At 42.5% G+C, this 22,167-nt stretch overlaps 1 protein-coding gene across 4 annotated transcripts in view; it reads right to left on the reverse strand.

Moving 5' to 3' along the window:
• Nucleotides 1–7,133: 7,133 nt before the first annotated feature.
• plcb4b (phospholipase C, beta 4b) overlaps nucleotides 7,134–22,167 on the reverse strand; it is a 114,935-nt gene continuing 99,901 nt past the window's right edge. For 3 of the 4 annotated variants that reach the window (XM_084081848.1, XM_084081849.1, XM_084081850.1), the window contains 13 exons: nucleotides 21,694–21,898; nucleotides 19,190–19,278; nucleotides 18,701–18,851; nucleotides 16,286–16,335; nucleotides 15,400–15,465; nucleotides 14,223–14,338; nucleotides 13,979–14,054; nucleotides 13,272–13,447; nucleotides 13,018–13,119; nucleotides 12,479–12,536; nucleotides 9,884–9,970; nucleotides 8,984–9,020; nucleotides 7,134–7,395 (listed from right to left, as the gene is read on the reverse strand). In XM_084081848.1, the coding sequence (XP_083937974.1) occupies nucleotides 7,319–7,395; nucleotides 8,984–9,020; nucleotides 9,884–9,970; nucleotides 12,479–12,536; nucleotides 13,018–13,119; nucleotides 13,272–13,447; nucleotides 13,979–14,054; nucleotides 14,223–14,338; nucleotides 15,400–15,465; nucleotides 16,286–16,335; nucleotides 18,701–18,851; nucleotides 19,190–19,278; nucleotides 21,694–21,898 (1,290 nt within the window). In that variant the 3' untranslated portion in view covers nucleotides 7,134–7,318. The remainder of the gene's footprint in view (nucleotides 7,396–8,983; nucleotides 9,021–9,883; nucleotides 9,971–12,478; nucleotides 12,537–13,017; nucleotides 13,120–13,271; nucleotides 13,448–13,978; nucleotides 14,055–14,222; nucleotides 14,339–15,399; nucleotides 15,466–16,285; nucleotides 16,336–18,700; nucleotides 18,852–19,189; nucleotides 19,279–21,693; nucleotides 21,899–22,167) is intronic. The other variant, XM_084081851.1, reaches the window with a different exon arrangement.

The raw sequence follows: 22,167 nt of genomic DNA on the forward strand, positions 1-22,167 counted from the left end.
TATTACATTATGAGCTGATTATTACATTATGAGTTTTTATTACATTTAAATTATTACATTATGAGCCGTTATTACATTATGAGTTGCTACAGGGGTTTATAAACCAAAGGTTCTGGGTTCAAACCTCCCAAAGAGCATTTTTCACTTTCCATCTAAATCGTAAAACGTGAGCTAGTTATTACATTCCCGATTGCTTCTGCTATGTCAGCGTGGCTCAACTGATGAGTCAGGGGTTTATAAACCAAAGGTTCTGGGTTCAAACCTCATAAAAGAGCATTTTTCACTTTCCATCTAAATTGTAAACATGCGAGCTAAGTATTACATTCCCAATTGCATCTTCTGTGCCAGCGTGGCTCAATAAGATGAACCAGAGGTTAATAAACCAAAGGTTCAGGGTTCAAAACTCCACTAATACAAAAGACAACTCAAACAACTAATACAAAATATCTCAAACAACTAATACAAAATATCTCAAACAACCAAAACAACAATCAATACAAAACTTCAAAGTGCCTCAATAAAAAAACATAAAACAGTGGTTAAAAAGACTAACAAATAAGTCACTTATAATACTTGCAATGTCAATAAAATACAACAATAATTGCTTTGCTTAGTATGTAAATGTATTAAGCTCCTCCCACTGGATGTGGGCTTTACCCATGCTCCTCCCCCTCCTACCGGAGCTAAAAGAGGGCGTGAGGAGGGAGGCGGGCTGATTCCACGCTCCTCGCCTTAAAAAGAGCAAAGATAGAGATTTACCAGGACCAAGATTCAAACCCCCAACCTTCCGCATACAAGGCCTCTCCTTTTCTCTTGCGCCACCAGGCTTTTCACACTTATTAGAAACTCGAGGTAATATTTGAAGTTTAAGGGAGAGGTGGCAGGTGAAAAGTTGAAAGTCTACAGCAAACACCTCTCCCCCTGACAGAATGACTGAATCTACTAGATTCACTGACGATCAGGGTTCATTATGACACAACCTTTTTGAGTTTTAGGTTATTGTTAAAAAACATCTGTTGGAAAAAAAAATCAACAGATGGTTGCAGAGCAAACAGAGGGATGTTTAATGTTATCAAAACACATATATTCGTTATTGTCATATCTTAAAGTCATTTATCAATTTCAGAAGACCAAAACTAGCAGTTTTAATCAACTAAGAGTGTGAACCTGGCTCAGAGTTCAAACTAAATAAGAGCAATACACTTAAACACAGAATTGATTATGAATATAAAGACAAAGGCTAATTAACTAATTGTTTATGAGTGAGTTAGTCTGCAGAATCTGTAGTGGATGTGTGTAAAGCAGTGGTTGTTAAAGTGGGGTTCAGGGGACCCTCATGGTTCCTTCAGGGGGTTCTAAATGGCCCCTTACATGTCTAACTCGGAGAGTGTACAAATTGGAACCAAATGGACCCCTAATGGTCCATTTGTACACTCTCAGTGATATGAGGGTCATTGAAATTAAAATGTCTTAGAAGTAAGGAGTTGGATGATGGATGCAAACCAAAAGACAAACAAGCCGAGGGGAGAATGAGAGACTCCAAAAGTAACGCATGCCTCCCGAGTCAGGAGGGAGTGCAGGACAGAAAGACCAAGGCAGACTAGTTCAGATACAAGGAGTTTTCTTTTTTTTATTATGACAAAAACCAGGGAACACAAGGAGCACGAGAAGGACTAGGAAGGCACTTGCAAGTTTCACTTGTAAAAGCACAAGAAGATGGCCTACATACACTGAATCAAGGCGACTAGATCAAACATTAAGATACTCACAGACAACTACATACAACAAACAGACTGGCAGTGAAGGGCAAACAGCAACACATTGGAGACACAGGTGCTTATGTTTGGACAATCAACACACGATTGGCTAGGGCTAAACAAGACGCTAAACAGGTGAACAACATTTGCAAATGACAGGGTGAGACAAGGCAGCTAGCAGCAAACAGGAAACACTCACACATCACAACAAGACAAAAGGTACACAAGTGTAAATTAAAACCTGAACTAAGAAGATATATTTCTAAAATATGTAAAGAACACAACTGTATTGTAAAACACCAAGTATAACTAAGAAACAAGGAACACAACAGTTATTGTTAAAAAACAGATCTGTTGGAACATTTTTCTGCACCCAGATTTACTCTTTCATTGAGAGCAAACAGAGGGATGTTTAATGTCATCAAAATACAAATCCGTTATTGTCATATCTTATAGTCATTAAATAGAGTTGCATCTTCCATATCAGTGTGGCTCAGGAGATATACCAGGGATTTATAAGCTGAAGGTTTAGGCTTTGAAACGCCTTAATATGATTTTTCACTCTCAATCTAAAATCGAAGAGGTTGGTTAAGTATTACATTCTTACGTGAGTTTTCCATGTTAGTGTGGCTCAAGGTATTATCCAGGGGTTTATAAATAAAAGGTTCAGGCATCAAACCTCAAGAAGAACATTATCATCGCTCTATGTAAATTCTAAAAGGTGGGTTAAATATTACATTCTCGGTTGCGTCTTCAATGCCAGTGTGGCTCAAACGTTAAATCAGTGGTTTATAAACAGAAAGTTTAAGGGTCAAAACTCCAGAAGAAAAAAATTCACTCTCCGTCTAAATTCTCAAAGGTGGGTGAAGTAATACATTCTCAATTGCATCTTCCATGCCAGCTAGCATGTGAGATAAATCAGTGATTTATAAACCGTTGGTTAAAGGTTCAAAACTCCTGAAGAACTTTTTCACTCTCCATCTAAACTCAAAAAGGTGGGTTAAGTATCACATTCTTAGTTAATTATTACATTCTCAATTCCATCTTCCATGCTAGCATGGCATGTGAGTCAGGAGTACAAACCATGGCTCAAATGATGAATCAAGGGTTTATAAACAGAAAGTTTAAGGACCAAAACCCAGACCCCCAGACCCCATTACATCTACATAGTAGATGTAATTTCCTGTGTTCTGGTGAATTTTGGGAGTTTGATCCCAAATCCAGGATAAATGACAAGCCAGGAGATTGTCAGGAGACGTGGTCGAAATCCAGGAGACTCCTGCAGGATCCAGGAGTGTTGGCAGCCCTGTATAATAGGGACATTTTAAAAGGGTGGCATTTGTTCCTCAACGTAGTGCAAATGTGCGCGCAAAGCTTCACCTTAATCGGACACTACGTTCATGATTTCCCTTTTGTTCAAGACGGGCCACTCCTGCAAACTTTAGATGACAATCTTAGCCAATCAGGATGGAATATGAATAATCAAACAGATCAGTCTTGATTACATGACCATAGAGATCATGTGTACCAATTAGCTGAAATTTGGATAAAATCTGAAGGAGTAATATCAAAAAATGTGTTTTAGCCTCCTGGTGGCGCTATAAAAGGCAAATGTGAAAGATGCAGGGCAAAAGTTTTTCCTTGGCCTCTAGGGATTGAGCATACAAAGTTTTACGTAGATCGATGCAGTTATAGAAAACATTTGGGGCAGAGGTTCTGCTCTGGCATCCAGGGAGTGTGTGTGCACAGTTTTACTGCCATCATACTGTACCATCATACTGCACACACACACACGCACGCACGCACACGCGCGGACGGTGCAAAACAAAGTCTCGGCCATGCCTTTCGGCCTGGCGGAGACAATGAACTGAAACGAAGAATCCACACAGATCAGGCTTCATTTTCCACCTGGATATTTTATTGGTACACATACTATAAAACAGTATTAAAGGAGCTGGATAACAACACTTTTTTCTTTTCATTGCTAGAAGTTCCAACAATACGATATAAATACAAAAAAAACACGCACAGAACGGTCCGCCGACAAGCTACAGTTAAAATAGAAAACAGAAAATAAAAGATAAGATAGAAAACGAGGAGACCGAATCAGCGACTGCAAAAATAATGTGCTTTCTTCAACAAACTAGAGAGCCAAAAGTTTACAGTTAGTCGCACAACAGAAAAAACATTCGACTAGTGCAAAAAAAAGCCTCTAACAAACATAATATCGTCTTAAACTACACGCTATATCTAATATATAATATATGTATATATTATATGTATATTTATTTATATATACCTTTATATAAATAACCCCTTAATTTTGACATTTTATCCTTCATAAAATAATTTAAAACGTCCTAACAGACATCGAGTGGCACGTTTGAAAGCATAGGAGTTTTCAATAAAAGCACTTTAAAAAAACAAAACTTGTATCTCTGCACTAGATATGTGGTGAGAGCTTTATACTGTGGTGTGATACTGTCAGATCAGAAAGGGGGGGGGGGGGGGGTTGGGGAGAAATCATATACAGTAAAATGAAGAAAAGTCAGAATAAAACTCAGTGGTTTTCATAAGCGTGATTCCCAGTGTCTGATGGGTCTAACAAGCCCTTGACCAAAGGGAGAACCATCAAACACATTAATGGTAAAAAAAAAGAAAAAGAAAGAAGGGTACATTAATCTACATACATTCCAGTATATACAATAGCATCTCTTCTACCCTTTTCATTTGTTACAGCAGAATAAAACAGCATCATAAACCTTTTCAAAAAAAGTACACAAAAATACCTAGAGGTGCTTTCCCCTCCCTTCTAGCTTCCCGTGTTGTCTTATCGTATCGTATCGTCATTGTCCTGACGACGGTCTTGGTTGAGTGTCTATGCTGTGCACGTGAAAGCCTGACCACACACACATAGGTGCATAACAACTACAGTGCCCAGTATCCTAGCTGGGAGCGGTACCTTCAGCAATGCAATTCTTTTATTGCATTGACTTATTCTGACAGTGCCACCACGGCTAAAAGTTCATTTAGACTTCGTCTTGTATGACCCTTTGACAAAATGGCAAAACGGAGTGACGCGTTTGTCGTGCAACTCTTGTGGAAAGGGTCGTCTGCCACAAAGTATAAACGAGAGCTCCTCAAAAGAACATATCCCATGTCTGAAGGCTTATCGATACTTCAACAAACAACCCTTTCGCCATTTCTCGCTCTACAAAAAATGGAAAATTGTCGAAAGCTTGTCGCCTGACGAACTGAGCGTCGTGGTGGCTTCCAAATAAGGAGGAAGCCCAGTCGACCAAGTATGGCCACTGACGTCTACCTGCTTCACTGTCACCTGGGCTGGGACTCACAGAGAGACCAAAACCCTGTCTTTAATCCCCCGCTGGGATGGCTGGTGTGTGATAGCCATGTGTTTAAGCTTTTGTGTTATAAGCCTGGTGTTATTCTGCATAATCTCCCCCAGACGGCAAAGCAGGTCGGCCCCGAACAGGGAAATTATGAGGATTACAAAGCCTTGGCATTGGCTGGAGGTGAGAAGGAACTGAGGGAGCACTTGACCTCAACGACGCCTTAACCACCGGGAAACAACCCTGGCGAGATGACCTCTGCCGGGATAAAAGTACCTTTGCTGAAAGAGTCTGTAAATGAAAGACATTCCACCATAACGTAAGGATTGGCCAATTAATTTGGTGCTATCGAAGGACGTGCAGCAGGCGGCCAGTATTGAGAATAGGACGACAACAATAGGGTCAATCTCACCAGTATTCATAACAATCACCCCCAACATCCATCCATTAGGGCAGGGGTCTTCGACGTTTTTCAGGCCCAGGATGAAGCGGGGACCCCCACTACATATTGGATTCATGTTAAATGTCTTTTTAGACGTTTAGCGACTTAAACCCTCAATACTTTGTAAACTTGACCTTTGGCTCTGTACTTGGTTTGTCTTTTTTTCCCTGTACACCAAACCTCTTTGCTGAAAATAGCCGGTCTATAAGCTCAGCTTGCAGATCTGCTATTGTCGGCTAAATGTTCCCCCCAGAATAGGGATGCGAGGGTTCAGATTTGCCCCCCCCCACCCCCCCTGCAGTATCTCTGAGGAGTGAGGACCCCCTAGGTGTCCCAGACCCCCTGTTGAAGATCCCTGCATTAGGGTAACACCGACGGACGATGGCAGCAGACGAGTTGCTGTACCAATGACGATGTGACTTTTCCTTTGACAATGTCCTTCACAACCACTTTATCCTTGCACAGGGGACATGTTACACTCATTCACCTTTTCAGATCACGAAATTGAAGGCCAATTCATACAGTAGTCGCTGCAACAACTATATTATTGCCTATTTGGCATCACCCAATAATATTAAGCCACCAGAGTGGCGCACACACACCATAGCACACATGCTGTAACGGTGCATGGTACTTCACGCTTTGCATCTCTATGTTATATACAGTATATATATAAAAAATAATAATAGTGCATCCCCCTTGTGCGCTGCCCGTCATCGGCCATCAGTCATGTTTGATTGGTCAATGTGACCGTACCATCCATCCACCTGTCCGTCCGTCCGGCCATGCTCCCTTCATAGTCTTCCTTCAATACATTGTTTTGTGAAATCAAACAGGTTGCAGTGCTACGACTAGATGATGTGGGGGCTCGTCCGCTCCTTCATACAGTGATTTATATATTTCACATATGTATGTATATACATACATACATACACATACATCATATATATATATATATATATACATATATACTTCTTTTTACATTCTTGTTGAAGTACATAAAACCTACAGTAATGCACTGCTACATTTCTCCACACTGTTTATGTTGGCCTACCACATATAAAGTGCTCAGGACAGGACTGCTGTGTAGCGTACAGTCTACAGTATTTCACATAGTCTTTTTTTTGTTTTCTTTCCTCTTTTGTGCTGACGTGAAATCAAATCATAGATACCCTCCCCTCCCCTTACACACACACACACACACACACACACACACACACACACACACACACACACACACACACACACACACACACACACACACACACACACACACACACACACACACACACACACACACACACACACACACACACACTGTGTGAAGCGCTTGCAGTTAATCTGCTGCCGATTGAAAGAAGGTCGATCAAAAACATGACAGGATATTGATTACATCAGACAGGGATGTGTGTGTGTGTGTGTGTGTGTGTGTGTGTGTGTGTGTGTGTGTGTGTGTGTGTGTGTGTGTGTGTGTGTGTGTCCGGTGTGGGGCTCTTTACAAAGAGTAGGCGTGTTCTCAGAAAGGGAACAGGGCAGGAAGTTGAGGGGGGGGGGGCTGTGCATGCGCATTTGTGTGTGTGTGTGTGTGTGTGTGTGTGTGTGTGTGTGTGTGTGTGTGTGTGTATGTACAGTATGTGTGTTTAAATACAGGGTACCACGATAAATGCAGACATTCAATATAGGTACTGTAGGTAGGGAGTAAGTCCTGGGAGAAAGAGGTGGTGGAGTGAGGGTGTGTGTGTGTGTGTGTGTGTGCAGGTCCCTCGGTGTCAGTCGCTCAAACCACTGAGGCAGGTCTGCGATCCATCTCCTGCTCCAACTTCACCATCTGCTGCATGTCCTTGGCCTGGGAAGAAACACAACGCACAGGGTTACACACACACACACACCCACACACACACACACACACACACGCACACGCACACACACAGAGAAAAGAGCTGACGTTGTATAAAGCACTGGGGGACCCCGGTCAACTGAGCAGACAGGCCTTAAGTCGTTCAAATAATTTGAAATAAAGCAAAATAAAAGAACCTATTTGTATTTCGTTTAACTTGGTACACACTCAGGAGTTGACAGTGTGGGGGCACAGCAGTGCCTGGGCAGCTTGAAGTGGCACGTGGCTGTCCCTCTCTGAGGACACACAGGACACATGGTAGTGACCGCTGTAGAAGGTTGTGATATCGTCGCTGTCGGGGCAATAAACCTCTTACCTCCACATTCTAGCTATTCTTTCGTAAGTTAACCCATTCAGTCCGCGAACGCATCTCTGTCATTTTAAGATTTCTTTGGGCTATTCAAAAATAGCAGCTATACAAGCTCATAGCTCATCTGCTATTTTTGAAAAATCGCTCATAGAGCTATGAGCTTGTATATCTGCTATTTTTGAGAAGCCAAAGGAGTCTAAAATGACACAGACGCGTTCCCGGTCTTAAGGGTTAATAATACCCTTTCTTTATCATACTATACAGCGTCTCACACAAAAGCATGAAAAGTAGCAGATCCACAAGCTCGAAACGCAGCGCAAAACGCGGCGTAAAGCGGCGTGTTTCGAGCGTGTGGATCTGCTACCTTTGATACTTTTGAATTTGAATCCTTAAAAGTACCAGCTTTGGACATGAGAGGTTTCCATCCGACAGAGACAGATATACAATGAAAGCAGAGGACGGTGAGGCAGGCTGAGGGTTCCGTACCACGACAGGTTCCGTACCACACCAGGGCCAGGATTTCTGTTTGTCTCTTTCTGCTTAGTAATGACTTCTGAGTCACAGAGATAAATGACTCCAGCTTTGCCTGACACCCCACAGGAGCTGCTGGACAAAAACCTTCTTTTTTTCCCTCTTTTTTTTTTTAAACACAAAGGGAATATGAATCATCTTTTCTTTCTTTCTCTCTTTTTTCCTTTTTTTTTTTCATCAAAAGACGGCCTGGCACTGTATCAGTTTCTATTCCATTCTTCCCCTGCTTTACGCATCATGTGATTCACTTCAGGAATCCCTGAGAATGTTCAGTCACGACACTGTCAGGGAGGGAAACACAGAAATGTGAAACACATCGGATATGGAAATGGTTTAACCCATTAAGACCGGGAACGCAATATGTGGAACCCCTTTTATTTCCATTATTTCATACTATTCAAAAATAGCAGATATACAAGCTCATAGCAATGCCTCGCTATGAGCTTGTATATCTGCTATTTTTGAATAGCCAAAGTATAACATAATGGTTAAAAATCATAAATGACAGATGCATTCCCGGTCTTAATGGGTTAAAATAGGAAAAAGAAAACACAACAAAGGAATGAGCAGGGAAAAAGAAGGAGCAGATGAAGGCGGGGTCATGGAATGTTTGAGATAAGAACAAAATAGATGGAAACAGAGGAGGGGGGCTAAAGAAGGGAGATGGGTAGAGTTGAGTGAGATGAAGATGCCTACCTTGAACCTGTTTGTTTGCATGGTGTGTTTTCAAAAGCTGTGCCAAAAAGAAGCAAATGAAAATTAACCACTTTGACCCTGGCATCCCAATTGTGAGCATGAGCATTAAAAAATATGAATATTCTTTCAAAAAATAGCCGATCTACAAGCTCACAATGCGTCGCACCGCGATGCAGTGTGAACTTGTAGATCGGCAATTTTTGAAATGATTTAGAAAACTCTTTGTGGTTAAGTGGTTAAAAAAGATGAATGAATATATGCATACGTGTATGTGCAGACAAATGCACGCATGGAACCATGGCAACACAAAATACAATAATGAAGACCGGAGGTGTTAGTATGTGGGGCGAATTCTTTTATGTTTTTAGCAGTGTGATGTATACTGTATGTAAACACTTTATACAAATGCTTAGTCCAACGCAAGCCTGGAAGTATGTAATTTTAGGGGCGAGGCCACTTGACCTTTGGTGTTTTTGAGGGCACAAAGGCCAAATGCCAGGGCAAATAAAACAATGATTTCAAGTCCACAGAAGTAATACATTTAATTACATTTTTAAATGTATACACAGTATAACTGTGACATAAATAAACAGTATATAACTGTGAAATAAATAAACAAAACAGCTGTTTAATTTCACAAAATAATGTATTGGTATTTAAAAATGACCAATATTTGTAGAAACTACCGAATCAAAACATGTTCTGCCCTGGACAAATCAGAGTCATCAGGACTCATTTGAAGATGGTGTGTGTGTGTGTGTGTGTGTGTGTGTGTGTGTGTGTGTGTGTGTGTGTGTGTGTGCGTGCGTGCGTGCGTGCGTGCGTGCGTGCGAGCGAGCGTGCGTGCGTGCGTGCGTGCGTGCGTGCGTGCGTGCGTGCGTGCGTGCGTGTGTGTCGCACCTGCTCGTTGAACTTGTCCAGTTTGTCTAACTGTTCTCTCTGGTTCTTCTCCAGTTGTTCCATTTCTTTCTGGTGCTTCATGGCGAGCTGGGGAAAGAAACAACAGCATCACCAGAGAAATCAGGCTTTAGACCCATGTTAAATTTGACTCGAATTTAAACATCTTATTGTTGTTCTGGCATCAGATTTTTACGCCGTGGCATAGCTGTCAGTGGGTGCGTTTACATGCACAATATTTATTCATTCAGAATGAACTCATTCCGAATAGAAATGTATACCCAACTGTTTACATGGCACCTGAATAAAAGTATTCCTGTTCCTCAATCGTTTACATGAGCAAATTCATTCGGAATAGAACTCTGGTCATGCGCAGAGTGCTTCGGGCCAGGTTGGGGACGGGGGGAGGGGGAGGGGGCGGGGGTGTTTGACAGGTAAACATATGTGTTATTTACCTCTGGCAGCCTTGGTAATGAATAATAACAATTTTGGCTACACGTACATGGATCTTTTTCTAAACGCACATTTTTGTGTGCGTTTGGGCCTTTCACTTTCAGCCACACGCAAACAGTGTTTTTGGCCGCTAAAACGGATATTTTTGTATACGGATAAATAAGTGAAGGTTTTCCAAAACATGCGTTTCAGTGGATCTGTGTGGACATGTAATCCGGAGATTTTGAGAAACGATGACGTCATCGCGCATTCGCACATGGCCATTATAATAATAAATAATACAATAATACATAAACACCGGACCGCTCATGGTCATTATTATAATAAATGAAGAGAGAGAGAGAGCAACACTTACACTAGTCTATGAAACAAGGCACGCTCATTTATGGCTAAATAATGTCATACTTAATAATAAGACAGTGGTGGGAAAAGTAGCTCATTCACTGTGTGACGAAAACCCTCTTTCTCTGCGCCAAGCAGAACACACGGCGCGCACACAGATTGAATATGGGGTCTGTCGTCCTAAAACACAATCGCCCCGGTGCCGAGAGTCCCTGCTTTATAGTGGTGTTCGATGTTTTTACATTGCCAACTCTCACATGTACATAAACGTTCAGATTTCAAATATAAAGTGCTTACCCCTGAGCCACGGACGTTACAAGGCGATCCGGACCGCGATAAGTACCCGTATCTCCCGTATTGTTCAATAAAAAGCATTTTAATCCGATCGTCGGCCATTTTCTCCAAATTTTCTCCGATGCTTTCAACCATGCGACACCAATGGTTGGAAGGTGTATTGCACTCTGATACATTACCAAAATAAAAGAACAGAAAAAAAAAGGCGATGGGATTAAAATGCTTTTTATTGAACAATACGGGAGATACGGGTACTTATCACGGTCCGGATTGCCTTGTAACATCCATGGCTCAGGGGTAAGCACTTTATATTTGAAATTTGAACGTTTATGTACATGTGAGAGTTGGCAATGTAAAAAAAAAACGAACACCACTATAAACCAGAGACTCGACAGCGTCATGTGAACCATGGCTGTTTGCGCTGCAGCTGAGCCCTAATAATGTTGTTTTCGTTTATGTTCACGTATGCTGTTCACGTATGCTATTACAATAATGCAGCTATTGCGCCTTAACATGTGATTACAAATGTATTTGTATTTGGCCCCTCATATATATATAATTATAAAATAAATGTAAATATAAAATCTGATATAAAATTGAAACATGCAGCTGATCAATGCGTTTCTGCGTCTACGTGTGGACAGGGATTTTTGTTTATCTTTGTCATGTGGCCAGGGATTCTTTTTAAAAATGGAGGACTAAAATATCCGTTTAGTAAAAGATCCATGTACGTGTAGCCAAGGCCTAAGTCACGGCTGCCAGAGAGAAATAATAACAAGCCACAGCTCACAATCAATCAAAGCTGCCAGCTATATAGGTAAATGAGGAAGAAGAGAAGAGAGACAATAAAACAAGTTAAGAGAGAGAAGGTAGAGAGAAGGTTTGATAATGGAAGCACACCGCATCCTGGCTACGGCCATTGGTCTGCTATTGATGAGTTTAATGCAGCAAAATCAGCTCCTGTTATATTTGCTGCTGACCCGGAGGAGCCGGTCGGCGGAGAACTACGCGCGTCTGCGACTTGGGCTTGGAGCGCCAGACTCCACATGGCTTGCGCCTCTCCCCCCCCCCACCCAGAAGCACCGCACTAGCCAATGACACATGCGCAAAAGAACAAATGTATACCAGTCTGATACCAGTGCGTTTACATGGGCAATGTAGCCCGATTCTATCGGTATATACCAGCCCTTCAAACCCGAATGAAATTTCATTCGGATCAGACCGGTATGGCCATACCGATGCGTTTACATGAGCATTTCTATTCTGAATGAGCATTCATTCCGAATTGAAGTGGAATAAACCTGTCCATGTAAACGCAGCCAGTGAGAGGCGTCTCTGAGTGTATGACCAATCTGTTCCTTTACATCTGTGAACTAGAGTGATAGTTGACCTCCAACCCTGTCACAATTAACCCCTGTCACATACTGTAGTTGACCAGTTGAATGGGTTGATGTCTCAACCTGTGGGCAACACAGTACATGAGGTGAAAAACAAAGAGAAGGAACCAACCCTTTTCCTCTCGTCCAGGAACTTCTTTGTGTTGCTGCTGTTGAGTTCTCGCACTCTCCTGAAATGTAAAGACAGAAGCCAAAAAGGTCAAACATTTAACCACGTTCAGTGAGGCATCGCTATTTTGGGCATGTCCTTATAGGCAAATAATGTTATTTTAGCTTTAAACAAATAGGGCTTAAGTGGCTAAAATTGGGTTTAACTAAATACTTAATTATATGTTGGGAGCCTGCTGGTATAATGTGTATACTGTGTGTGTGTGTGTGTGTGTGTGTGTGTGTGTGTGTGCTACTAATGGTTACTATCGTACTGTGTGTGGTGGTGATACTGTATGTATTACTGTATTATGTATGCAAACATGAGGTGCTGGACTAGATGAGAAACAAAGTTTATAAAAAAAAGAAATAAAAAAAAGAGGTCGAATCTAAACACTTTATCTTATCTCAATAAACCTTTCTTTAATTTGGATATGGTTTGATATGGAATGTGTGGATTTTGTGAGAAGTGTGCGTGTGCGCGCGTGTGTGTGTGTGTCCCACCTCTCTCTCTCAGCCTTGTTTTTAATGCTCTTGTCCTGGCTGATGGCTTTGCTGTTCTCCATGGACGACTTGGCCTGGTTGGCACGCATCTCTTTGCTCTGCCTGTGATGAAGGAACAGACAGCTAGATGTTTTGACCCTACAGTCTTGAACACTTATAGTCCCATTTACACATTGTGTGTTTTATATGTGTGTGTTTTATAGATCGACTATTTTCGGCCATGAATATGCTACGAATCGCTATTTTCTTCTCACCGGTCGTGGATGAGTTTGAGCTGTACGGTCTGTTGCTCCTGGACGGAGGTCAGTAATTTTCGGAGGTGTTCACACTGCTGGCTGACATGTGCGTCTCTCATCTCCTGCTCCTCATTGCTGTGACCGCTGATCAGCTCTGACCACTCCTTAGTGTGCTGCGCCGTGATGTCCTTCACCTGCACACACACACATAAACAAATAAACGTCCCTTCCCTTGCCTGTACACACGGCAGCCACAGGCAGCCATTGATCCCAAATAGCGGCGCTACAGGCTCTCTCTGCATTAACCCATTGAGACCTGAGGCCGATTCGACATGTCTCCTAAATCTCAACAGTTTTCTGAAAAACGTTTGTTTCTATATCAGTGGTTCTCAATCTTTTTCATGTGAAGGACCCCCAAAATGATATGTATTTGGCCGCGGACCCCCATCAAAATATCTTGTTCCAGGGACCCCCAGAAGCAAAGATTTGAGTTCAAAATGTTCGCTTTAAAAATATATATATTCAAAGATTTGCACACATTTTCACGATTTTGCAAAAATAGCAGATCTACAAGCTCGTAGCGCGGCACTCGGTGCCGCGCTACGAGCTTGTATATCTGCTATTTTTGAATAGCCCAAAGGGTAACATAATGCTTTTTAGCTCAAATCTAAAAATGACACAGTTCCAGGTCTTAATGGGTTAAGAAGGAGATGGATCAGACGCACCTTAGCTTTGTGGTCTGTGGATAACGTCTGGATTTTATCTTCAGTCTCCTTCTTTATCTCCTGGCAGTTGTTCTCCCTGCAGGGACACCAGATACCAGACACAATGAGCCCGGGACCAGAGTCAAGTCCAGTCACATGTACTTCTGAAGGGCCTACTACAACAAAACCACTTCAAATAACAGATGGTCATTGTTTCCATAGACTGGGTGTACGGTTATTAAAAGTTCGCGCTTCTCCCATTCACCCTCGTTTCTTGATGGCCTTCTCTAGGAGTTTCTCCTGCGCCATCTTCTCCTTGTCGTGCTGAGACACCATCTTGTCCACCTGCGAGCAGTGGGATTTCTGCATGGCATTCTGATCCTGGCGAGGAGGAAACGTACATAAAGACACGTCAAATCAAAGCATGATAACATTTAGATCACTACAAGATCTACAAATCGGACATTTTGTGTTCAGACAATAGATGAGTCTGGATTTGACCAGATGTCTTATGCAGCAGGCTATTAAAGGAGTAGTTCACCCCAAAAACTACCTATTTTCATCTATTAATTACACACCCCATGAAGCCTTGAATACATGGAGATTCTTTTGTTTTTGTCACATTCCTGAGCAAATAATTTGATGACCGGCAGAAAGATGCTAATGTATCCGGTAGGAGACTCAAAGAGTCTCCATAGAGTGACTCAGCCGGTCATCAAATTATTGTCTCAGGAATGCGACAAAAACAAACAAATCTCCATGAATTCAAGGCTTCATGGGGTGTGTAATTGAAAGAAAATAAGTCATTTTTTGGGTGAACTACTCCTTTAAGAGTGAGCTAGAATAGCTAAAGCCCCTCACCATGCAAACCCACAGTCAAATCTGTGTAACATCCACCCTGGTCTGCATGGTCTGAGATAAGACACATTAAAACGTCAAATTTCATGCTAGAAAGTGAAATTCAACAATGAATAATAAGTCAGTGCCTCCGCTCCTTTAGGGGTACTTTTTGTCATTGTACATTTGAACATTAAGTGAAATTCGTCCTTTGCATTTACCCATCCTAATGATTAGGAGCAGTGGGCGCTTATATAATAATTATTAATTGGGCACCCAGGGAGCAGTTAAGGAGGTTAAGTATCTTGCTCAGGGACACTTCCGACACATCGACTGGGCGGACCGGGGTTGAAGCAGAGACGTTCGGATTCCCAGATGGCCTCTCTACCCATTCAGCTATGGCCGCCCCCAGCCGTGCGCGCGTGTGTGTGTGTGTGGTTGTGTGTGTATAAGATCAAAGGTAGCTCCTCCCTTCTCTGTCGGTCTCCATCCCTCTCTTTGTCTCCTAATCTGTCTCTCCCTCGCTCTTTGTCTCCCGAGGTCTTTGTCCGGCGTAATTGATCTTTCGTATGGCTTAACAGATCTGTTGTGTAACGACCACCCACCTTTGAATGTTTCTTCTTCAAAGTGTTCAGCTCTTTCTGCTGCTTCTTAATCAGTTTAAGGTACGTCTGCAGGGAAAGGGACAATTAGATTACAAACGCTTTGTAATGGACAGATTCACCACTGATGCAGGCTGGAACATCGACCAGGACCCACAAATGAAGGCCTTCTGTGTACATCATATGTTTTTAAATGAAGTGTCCGGTCGATGCCATTCCAAATGCCCAGCACGGCTCAAGTGGTCGACATTATTATGTTAGTGGTAAGGAGAGAAAGTGAGGATGAATTATCATTGGTAGGCAAGAACATGGTCATCTTTATATTGGCTTTAACACACGCTCACAGGGTTTGGAATGGACCCTGGTATCTCTTGCTTTGGACTGTTAACCTATTCAAACTGGGAACGCATCTGTGTAACCACTTTATCCATATTTTATACTTTGGCTATTCAAAAATAGCAGCTATTTTTGAAAAATCTAGAACATGTGTGCAAATCTTTGAATATATATTTTTTTAAGCGAACATTTGTGACTCAAATCTTTGCTTCAGGAGGTCCCTGGAACAAAATATTTTACAAATGTTTTGAAATATATATATTCAAAGATTTGCACAGATATTCACGATTTTTCAAAAATAGCCAAAGTATAACGGTTATAGCTAAAATCTAAAATGACACAGATGAGTTCCCGGATTGAATGGGTTAAAGTATAATGTCTAGGTTTAGTTTTTTGGTTACATAGACATGAAACACCATGAAACAATACTTCATAAGGGATAAAAGACAAATATTAAGCTGCTTTAAAGTAGACAAGAGATAAAAGATTTTGACAATAAACAATTGATACCCCATTCTGTAGGTTTACGGGGGTCAGCAGTCAAAATACCAACCTTCATTTGTTTCAAGTCATCGATGCTGACATTAGGCACAAGTGCATTATCTGGAACAGATAAGACAACAGGTATGTGATTAGTATGAGAACAAAATAAGTGTAGATACAGTAAGAGCGCTGGACAGTATACACTACATTATGTTCACATAAAGACAATTGTGTTTTGCATCAGGATCTACTGTAGATAATGTTTATATCGTCTCTGTCGGGTGGAAACCTCATATGTCACCGGCTTCGAATGCTATCAATGCATTGAATGGGACATTATCACATTTTATCAGAGCATTGAATGGGCGAGTAGGCAACATACTGACCTACCCGCGATTTATCAGAGTATTCATTGGGCGTAATCAGGAGATACTGACCTACCCGGAGGCAGAGCAGTCCCCAAAACATGATTTACGATGCTGTGCCTATCGGTATATAACTCGGACGGCGCTGAGTAGGCTCAAGCGAATGTCGCAACGTTCAGCACGGCAACTCGCTCGCTTTAGCTCGCTCGGTGGTGCCTCATGTGGCTCCAGTTCACTTGAGACTGCGCGCCTCCGACATGGTCCAAAACCAAAACTTAACTTTATATAAGTCCTCTCCGTCGGTAGGTCAGTATGACCTGATAACACCCAATGAATGGTCTGATAACTCGCGGGTAGGTCAGTATGTCGCCTACTTTGCCCATTCAATGGTCTGATAAAACGTGATAATGTCCCAATCAATGCATTGATAGCATCCGAATGGGGTGCATATGTTCAAAACTGTTACTTTTCAGGATTCAAATTCAAATATAGCAAAAGTAGCAGATCTACAAGCTCAAAACGAGGCGTGAAGTACATCTGCTACTTTTTGATGCTTTTGTTTTTACGGAAAATCACAAAAAGTGAAAACATGGAGATAAGAGGTTTTTGCCCGACAGTAACGATATGATATAATAATGAATGTGCTTTACATAAAACGAAGAACAAAATAAAATCAAACGACAGAACAAAAACATGCCGACGTGTGCAACAAGTGCAGTGTGAATTAAAAACATTAACCACTTAAACCTTAGTAAACTTGACCGGCGCGGTTGGCTCTCTACTTAGTCCACTCTTTCCTCCCCTTTGCACCAAATCTCATTGCCGAAAATTGTCGATCTAACAGCTCACATCTTGTAGAACTTGTGAGCTTGTAGATCTGCATTTTTTTAACTTAAGGATCCCAGCCTGAATAGAATTCTAAGGTTCAAGTGGTTGAGAGAATGAACAACAAACTTTCAACGTCTAAATTGTGGAAAGCCGCTGTGACAAAGCAAGCGTTAACAAAAGATTAACAAACAAAGCCAACAACACCCCTCCTGTCCTTACACCCTCAATCGGGCAAGGAAAAAACTCCCAAGAAAAAGCCCTTGATGGGGAAAAATGAAAAAAAAAAAAAAGATGAAGAAACCTTGGGAAGAATCTGAATTGTTGGGACCCCCTTCCAGGGCGGACAGGCGTGCAATAGGTGCCAAGTTGGCAGTATTGAAAAGCAAAAAAAACAAAGAACAAAACTGTTAAAGTACTATCATCAGGCATAATGAGGGCATTAATATTAAATGCAGTAAGAAATAAAATGTAAGTAAGAATCAAACAACAAAGTTAGTATGGAAAGGCCTTTTGATACAAGAATGTTTTAAGAAGGGCTCATGTCTGTGTGGTGCGAGTGAGTGTTTTACCTCTATACGCCAAACCTATTCAGCAATTGACTATATTCACACAGCGGCCATTTTGCTCTCACGTCATATTTTTACCCGGAGTGGCATTATTTCATCAACTTAATAGCAAAATGTCCACCGTGTGAATATGGTGAATAGAGTACTGAAGTCCTGACCTCACTGACGACACTGCCGCTAGAGGGCGCTATCCCCTGGGTCACAGTTTATTTTCCCCATAGAGAAATCGTAAGATTGTGTCATATAAAAACTGTGTTCCGAAGAAGAAAAAAAATCAGCCGCGCGATTCTGTCAGGTATCTGACTCTGTGTTCGTTTATGATATTGTGTTACATTTGTCACGTCTGTGTTTGGAGATTTTTTTCCACCGCCAGTTAGATGCTTCATATCCACCACAGGAGTAACATGGCTATGGTGATCTGTTTCTTTTTGGAACTATGGGGAATTTCTATTGGCAAAGTTATAGGAATAGCGCCCTCTAGTGGCAGTGATGTCACACTTCGGTGCTCTATGGCCCAGAAATACTGATCCATACTTGTCATGACCCAACCCGATGTGCTACTTAATTATAATAACCCACAGTTTGTGCACCACTGTTGTACGCCAAATAGACGCCCATGTGGTTGTGGTCATATATCTGCTGCTGTGTGTGTGTGTGTGTGTGTGTGTGTGTGTGTGTGTGTGTGTGTGTGTGTGTGTGTGTGTGTGTGTGTGTGTGTGTGTGTACCTTTCTTGGTCTCTCCTGTATTGTTCTGTGTGTTGCTGGAGGTTTGGGCCAGGTCAGAACTGGACTGTGGAGTCACGTTGGCCTTCACTGTGTCGCCTCTCTTTTTCTTGTCGTTCTTGGAGCTGCCGCTGGGAACGTCCGCTATGTCGTTCTGCACACGCGCGCGCGCACACACACACACACACACACACACACACACACACACACACACACACACACACACACACACACACACACACACACACACACACACACACACACACACACACACACACACACACACACACACACACACACACACACACACACACACACACAGGTGAGGACATCGTGGATTTAATTTGGTCTGGTCTTTGTTTAGTTAAGTGTGTGTGTGTGTGTGTGTGTGTGTGTGTGTGTGTGTGTGTGTGTGTGTGTGTGTGTGTGTGTGTGTGTGTGTGTGTGTGTGTGTGTGTGTGTGTGTGTGTGTGTGTGTGTGTGTGCACGTACTGTGTCAATCCCCAGTGCCTTCATCTGGTCTGCTCTCTTCTCTGCGATGGTCAGAAACTTCTTGGGGTCTGACAAGGCGTCCACAATAGCTAGAAAACACATCATGATTCATCAGATTCATTCAACACAACACAAACACACACGCACAGCAAGATACACAGAACGTCACCTGTTAGCGGTTCAACATTCAGGGGGGATGGAGACCACTATATATTTGTCAACGTTTTTGTTTAGGCAAATGAACAAACTTGGCTTAAAACAAGTTTCTTTCATTGATGGCAATACAATTATTCTATTCTATTCTAGATGCCCTTGAGGAAGACGTCTGATTAGCCTTTAATAGTCCTTGTATGGAAAACAGCACATGAACGTTTGAAACGTTGCAAACTTCCGGTTTGTAACCGCTTTCCTGGGAAATGACATAAGTACCACAGAAACAGCTGTTCATTTGCCAACCTGCTAGGCTTTAAAAAAAACGTTCTTCTTTATTGGCAGTGGTGGTTAGGTAGGACCAGAGACGAGGGCGTAGCTACACGACACTAATCTGTACACATGACAACGACACACGAAAAAAGAGGCAGTAGATTTGATTTAGCCGTGGTACGGCTGCTTGCAGCATTCTAGAGAACCGTTCCTCTGAATGACCTCTTACTCAATACTGGGTTCCCTTGGGAACATACAGAGACTTGATGAATTTGTAGATAATATCACTTCTTTAACACGCATTTCTCCTCAAGCTGTGAGTGCAGGCCTCTGTGTAGGGCTGTGTTGAAGAACAAAGCTAATAGTTGGTGGAGTTAATGGATACACGTAGAACCCTTGTGCTGCTGCCCCTTGGCTCTGTTTAATGACAAGTCCAAATGTGTCATTCAGTTCAGTTCTATATGCTGCAGCACTGTAGCCATTATCATTTTCTCCGTGCCATTACTCTGAACGCTTCAAACCAACTGGAGGCAGAACACCCAGAGGGAGAGGGAGAGATAGAGAGATAGATAGAGAGAGAGAGGGAGAGAGAAATATAGACAGACAGACAGACAGACAGACAGAGTGACCTGAGATGTACCTCTCTCATCCCCATCCACCCCTCCTCTCCTGCCCTCCCCTCTCCTCTTGAGGGGAGGTTACATCAACCAATTCAACCTCCCTCATGAATAAGCTGAATACAGTGACACATTCTCTGTTGTGTGTGTGTGTGTGTGTGTGTGTGGGGGGGGGAATAACAGGGCCAGCTGGGAATGCACCATGGCAACTTATGTGGATAAAATACAACTGCACGCACACGCACGCACACACACACACACACACACACACACACACACACACACACACACACACACACACACACACACACACACACACACACACACACACACACACACACACACACACACACACACACACACACACACACACACACACACACACACACACACACACACACACTTCATGTGAGTGTATACCTGTGTATCTGCACCCATGTTTGAGATAAAATATCACAATGCAATACTGCATCAGCCCTCCCATACCTAGTGTGTGGGTGTGTGTGCGTATACATGCGCGCACGCACGCCTATTCACAGGAGCATTCATGCGCATCTCTGCATGTGCATGCGTGCTTCTCCACGCAGGCCCTCTCTCCTCCTCCATCCATCCCTCCATCTTTCTCTCTCCCCGTCCTCCCCATCATCTCTCTCTCCCCCTCCACCCTCCCTCCCTCTTTCTCTATCTAGCTCCCTCCATCCTCCCTCCCAGCCTTCTCTCTCTCTCCCTCCATCCTCTCCAACCCCTCTCTCTCTCTCTCGCTCTCCTTTAAAGCCATCTGGTGCGTATGTCTTGAGGATGATCTGACAGAAGATGGGGGAGCGGTCACAGAGGGCTTGTTCCTTTCTTTCTCTATCTCTCCTTTCCTATACCAGCCTCCCTCCACTCTCCTCCTCTCTCTCGTTTCCTACTCTCCCAGTGGTGTGAAGTACATTTACTCATGTACTGTAACTTAAGTACAATTTTGAGGTCCTCTTACGTTACTGGAGTCTTTCCAATTATCAGTACTTTTACTTCTATTCCACTACATCCCAGAGGCAACTATTGTGCTTTTACTCCACTACAATTATTTGAAAACTTCACTTACTAGTTACTTTGCAGATATACATTATTACATTATAAAACATACATTAGCCACTTAAGCCATATTTTATACCTAGGCTATTTGAAAATAGACGAGCTTGTAGATCTGCTCATTTTCAAACATTTTAGCACTTTTACTTTTGGTACTTTAAGTACATTTTGATAACAATACTTTTGTACATTTACTCAAGTAAACTTTTAATTCCAGACTTTTACTTGCAACTGAGTACTTGTGTGTTGATACTTTTACTTCAGTAAAACATTTGAGTACTTTTTCCACCACTGCTCCGTTCCTATACCAGCCTCCCCCCACTCTCCCCTCTCTCTCTCTCGCTTCCTCCCTCCATCCCTCTCTCTCTCTCTCTCTCTCTCTCTGCTCACCTCCGAAGCCGTCTGGCACGTATGTCTTGAGGATGATCTGACAGAAGACGGTGGGCAGCGACAGAGGCTTGTTCCCCTCGTTCCTCAGCGAGATGTGTCGGTATCCGGCCTGCAGGCCGTCCAGAGGAAGGATGCGCTGGCCAATCAGCTTGTTGTTGTCGTCGTACACTGCGATGCGCAACACCGCCAGGTCTGGTAGAATAACCTAGAGAGAGGAGAGAGAGAGAGAGAGAGAGAGAGACCTTTAACCAAGCCTTTATTAACCTTGCACTCAAACAGACATCAGAAAAGTCCTACTCATTCAAGATAGAACACACTAAAAATACATGCTTTTGACACCCACCATTAACCCATTAACTCATTCAGTGCCGAGCTTATTTATGGAATTTTGGCTCTGAGTGCCACAGCCAAAATTCATTGTAAAAAAAAAAGTGCTTAGGAAGCGAGATACAGCCTTTTTAAGTTATAGGTTAA

Source organism: Gymnoscopelus microlampas, assembly GCF_963454915.1.
Source record: "Gymnoscopelus microlampas genome assembly, chromosome: 16".
NCBI lineage: Eukaryota > Metazoa > Chordata > Actinopteri > Myctophiformes > Myctophidae > Gymnoscopelus > Gymnoscopelus microlampas.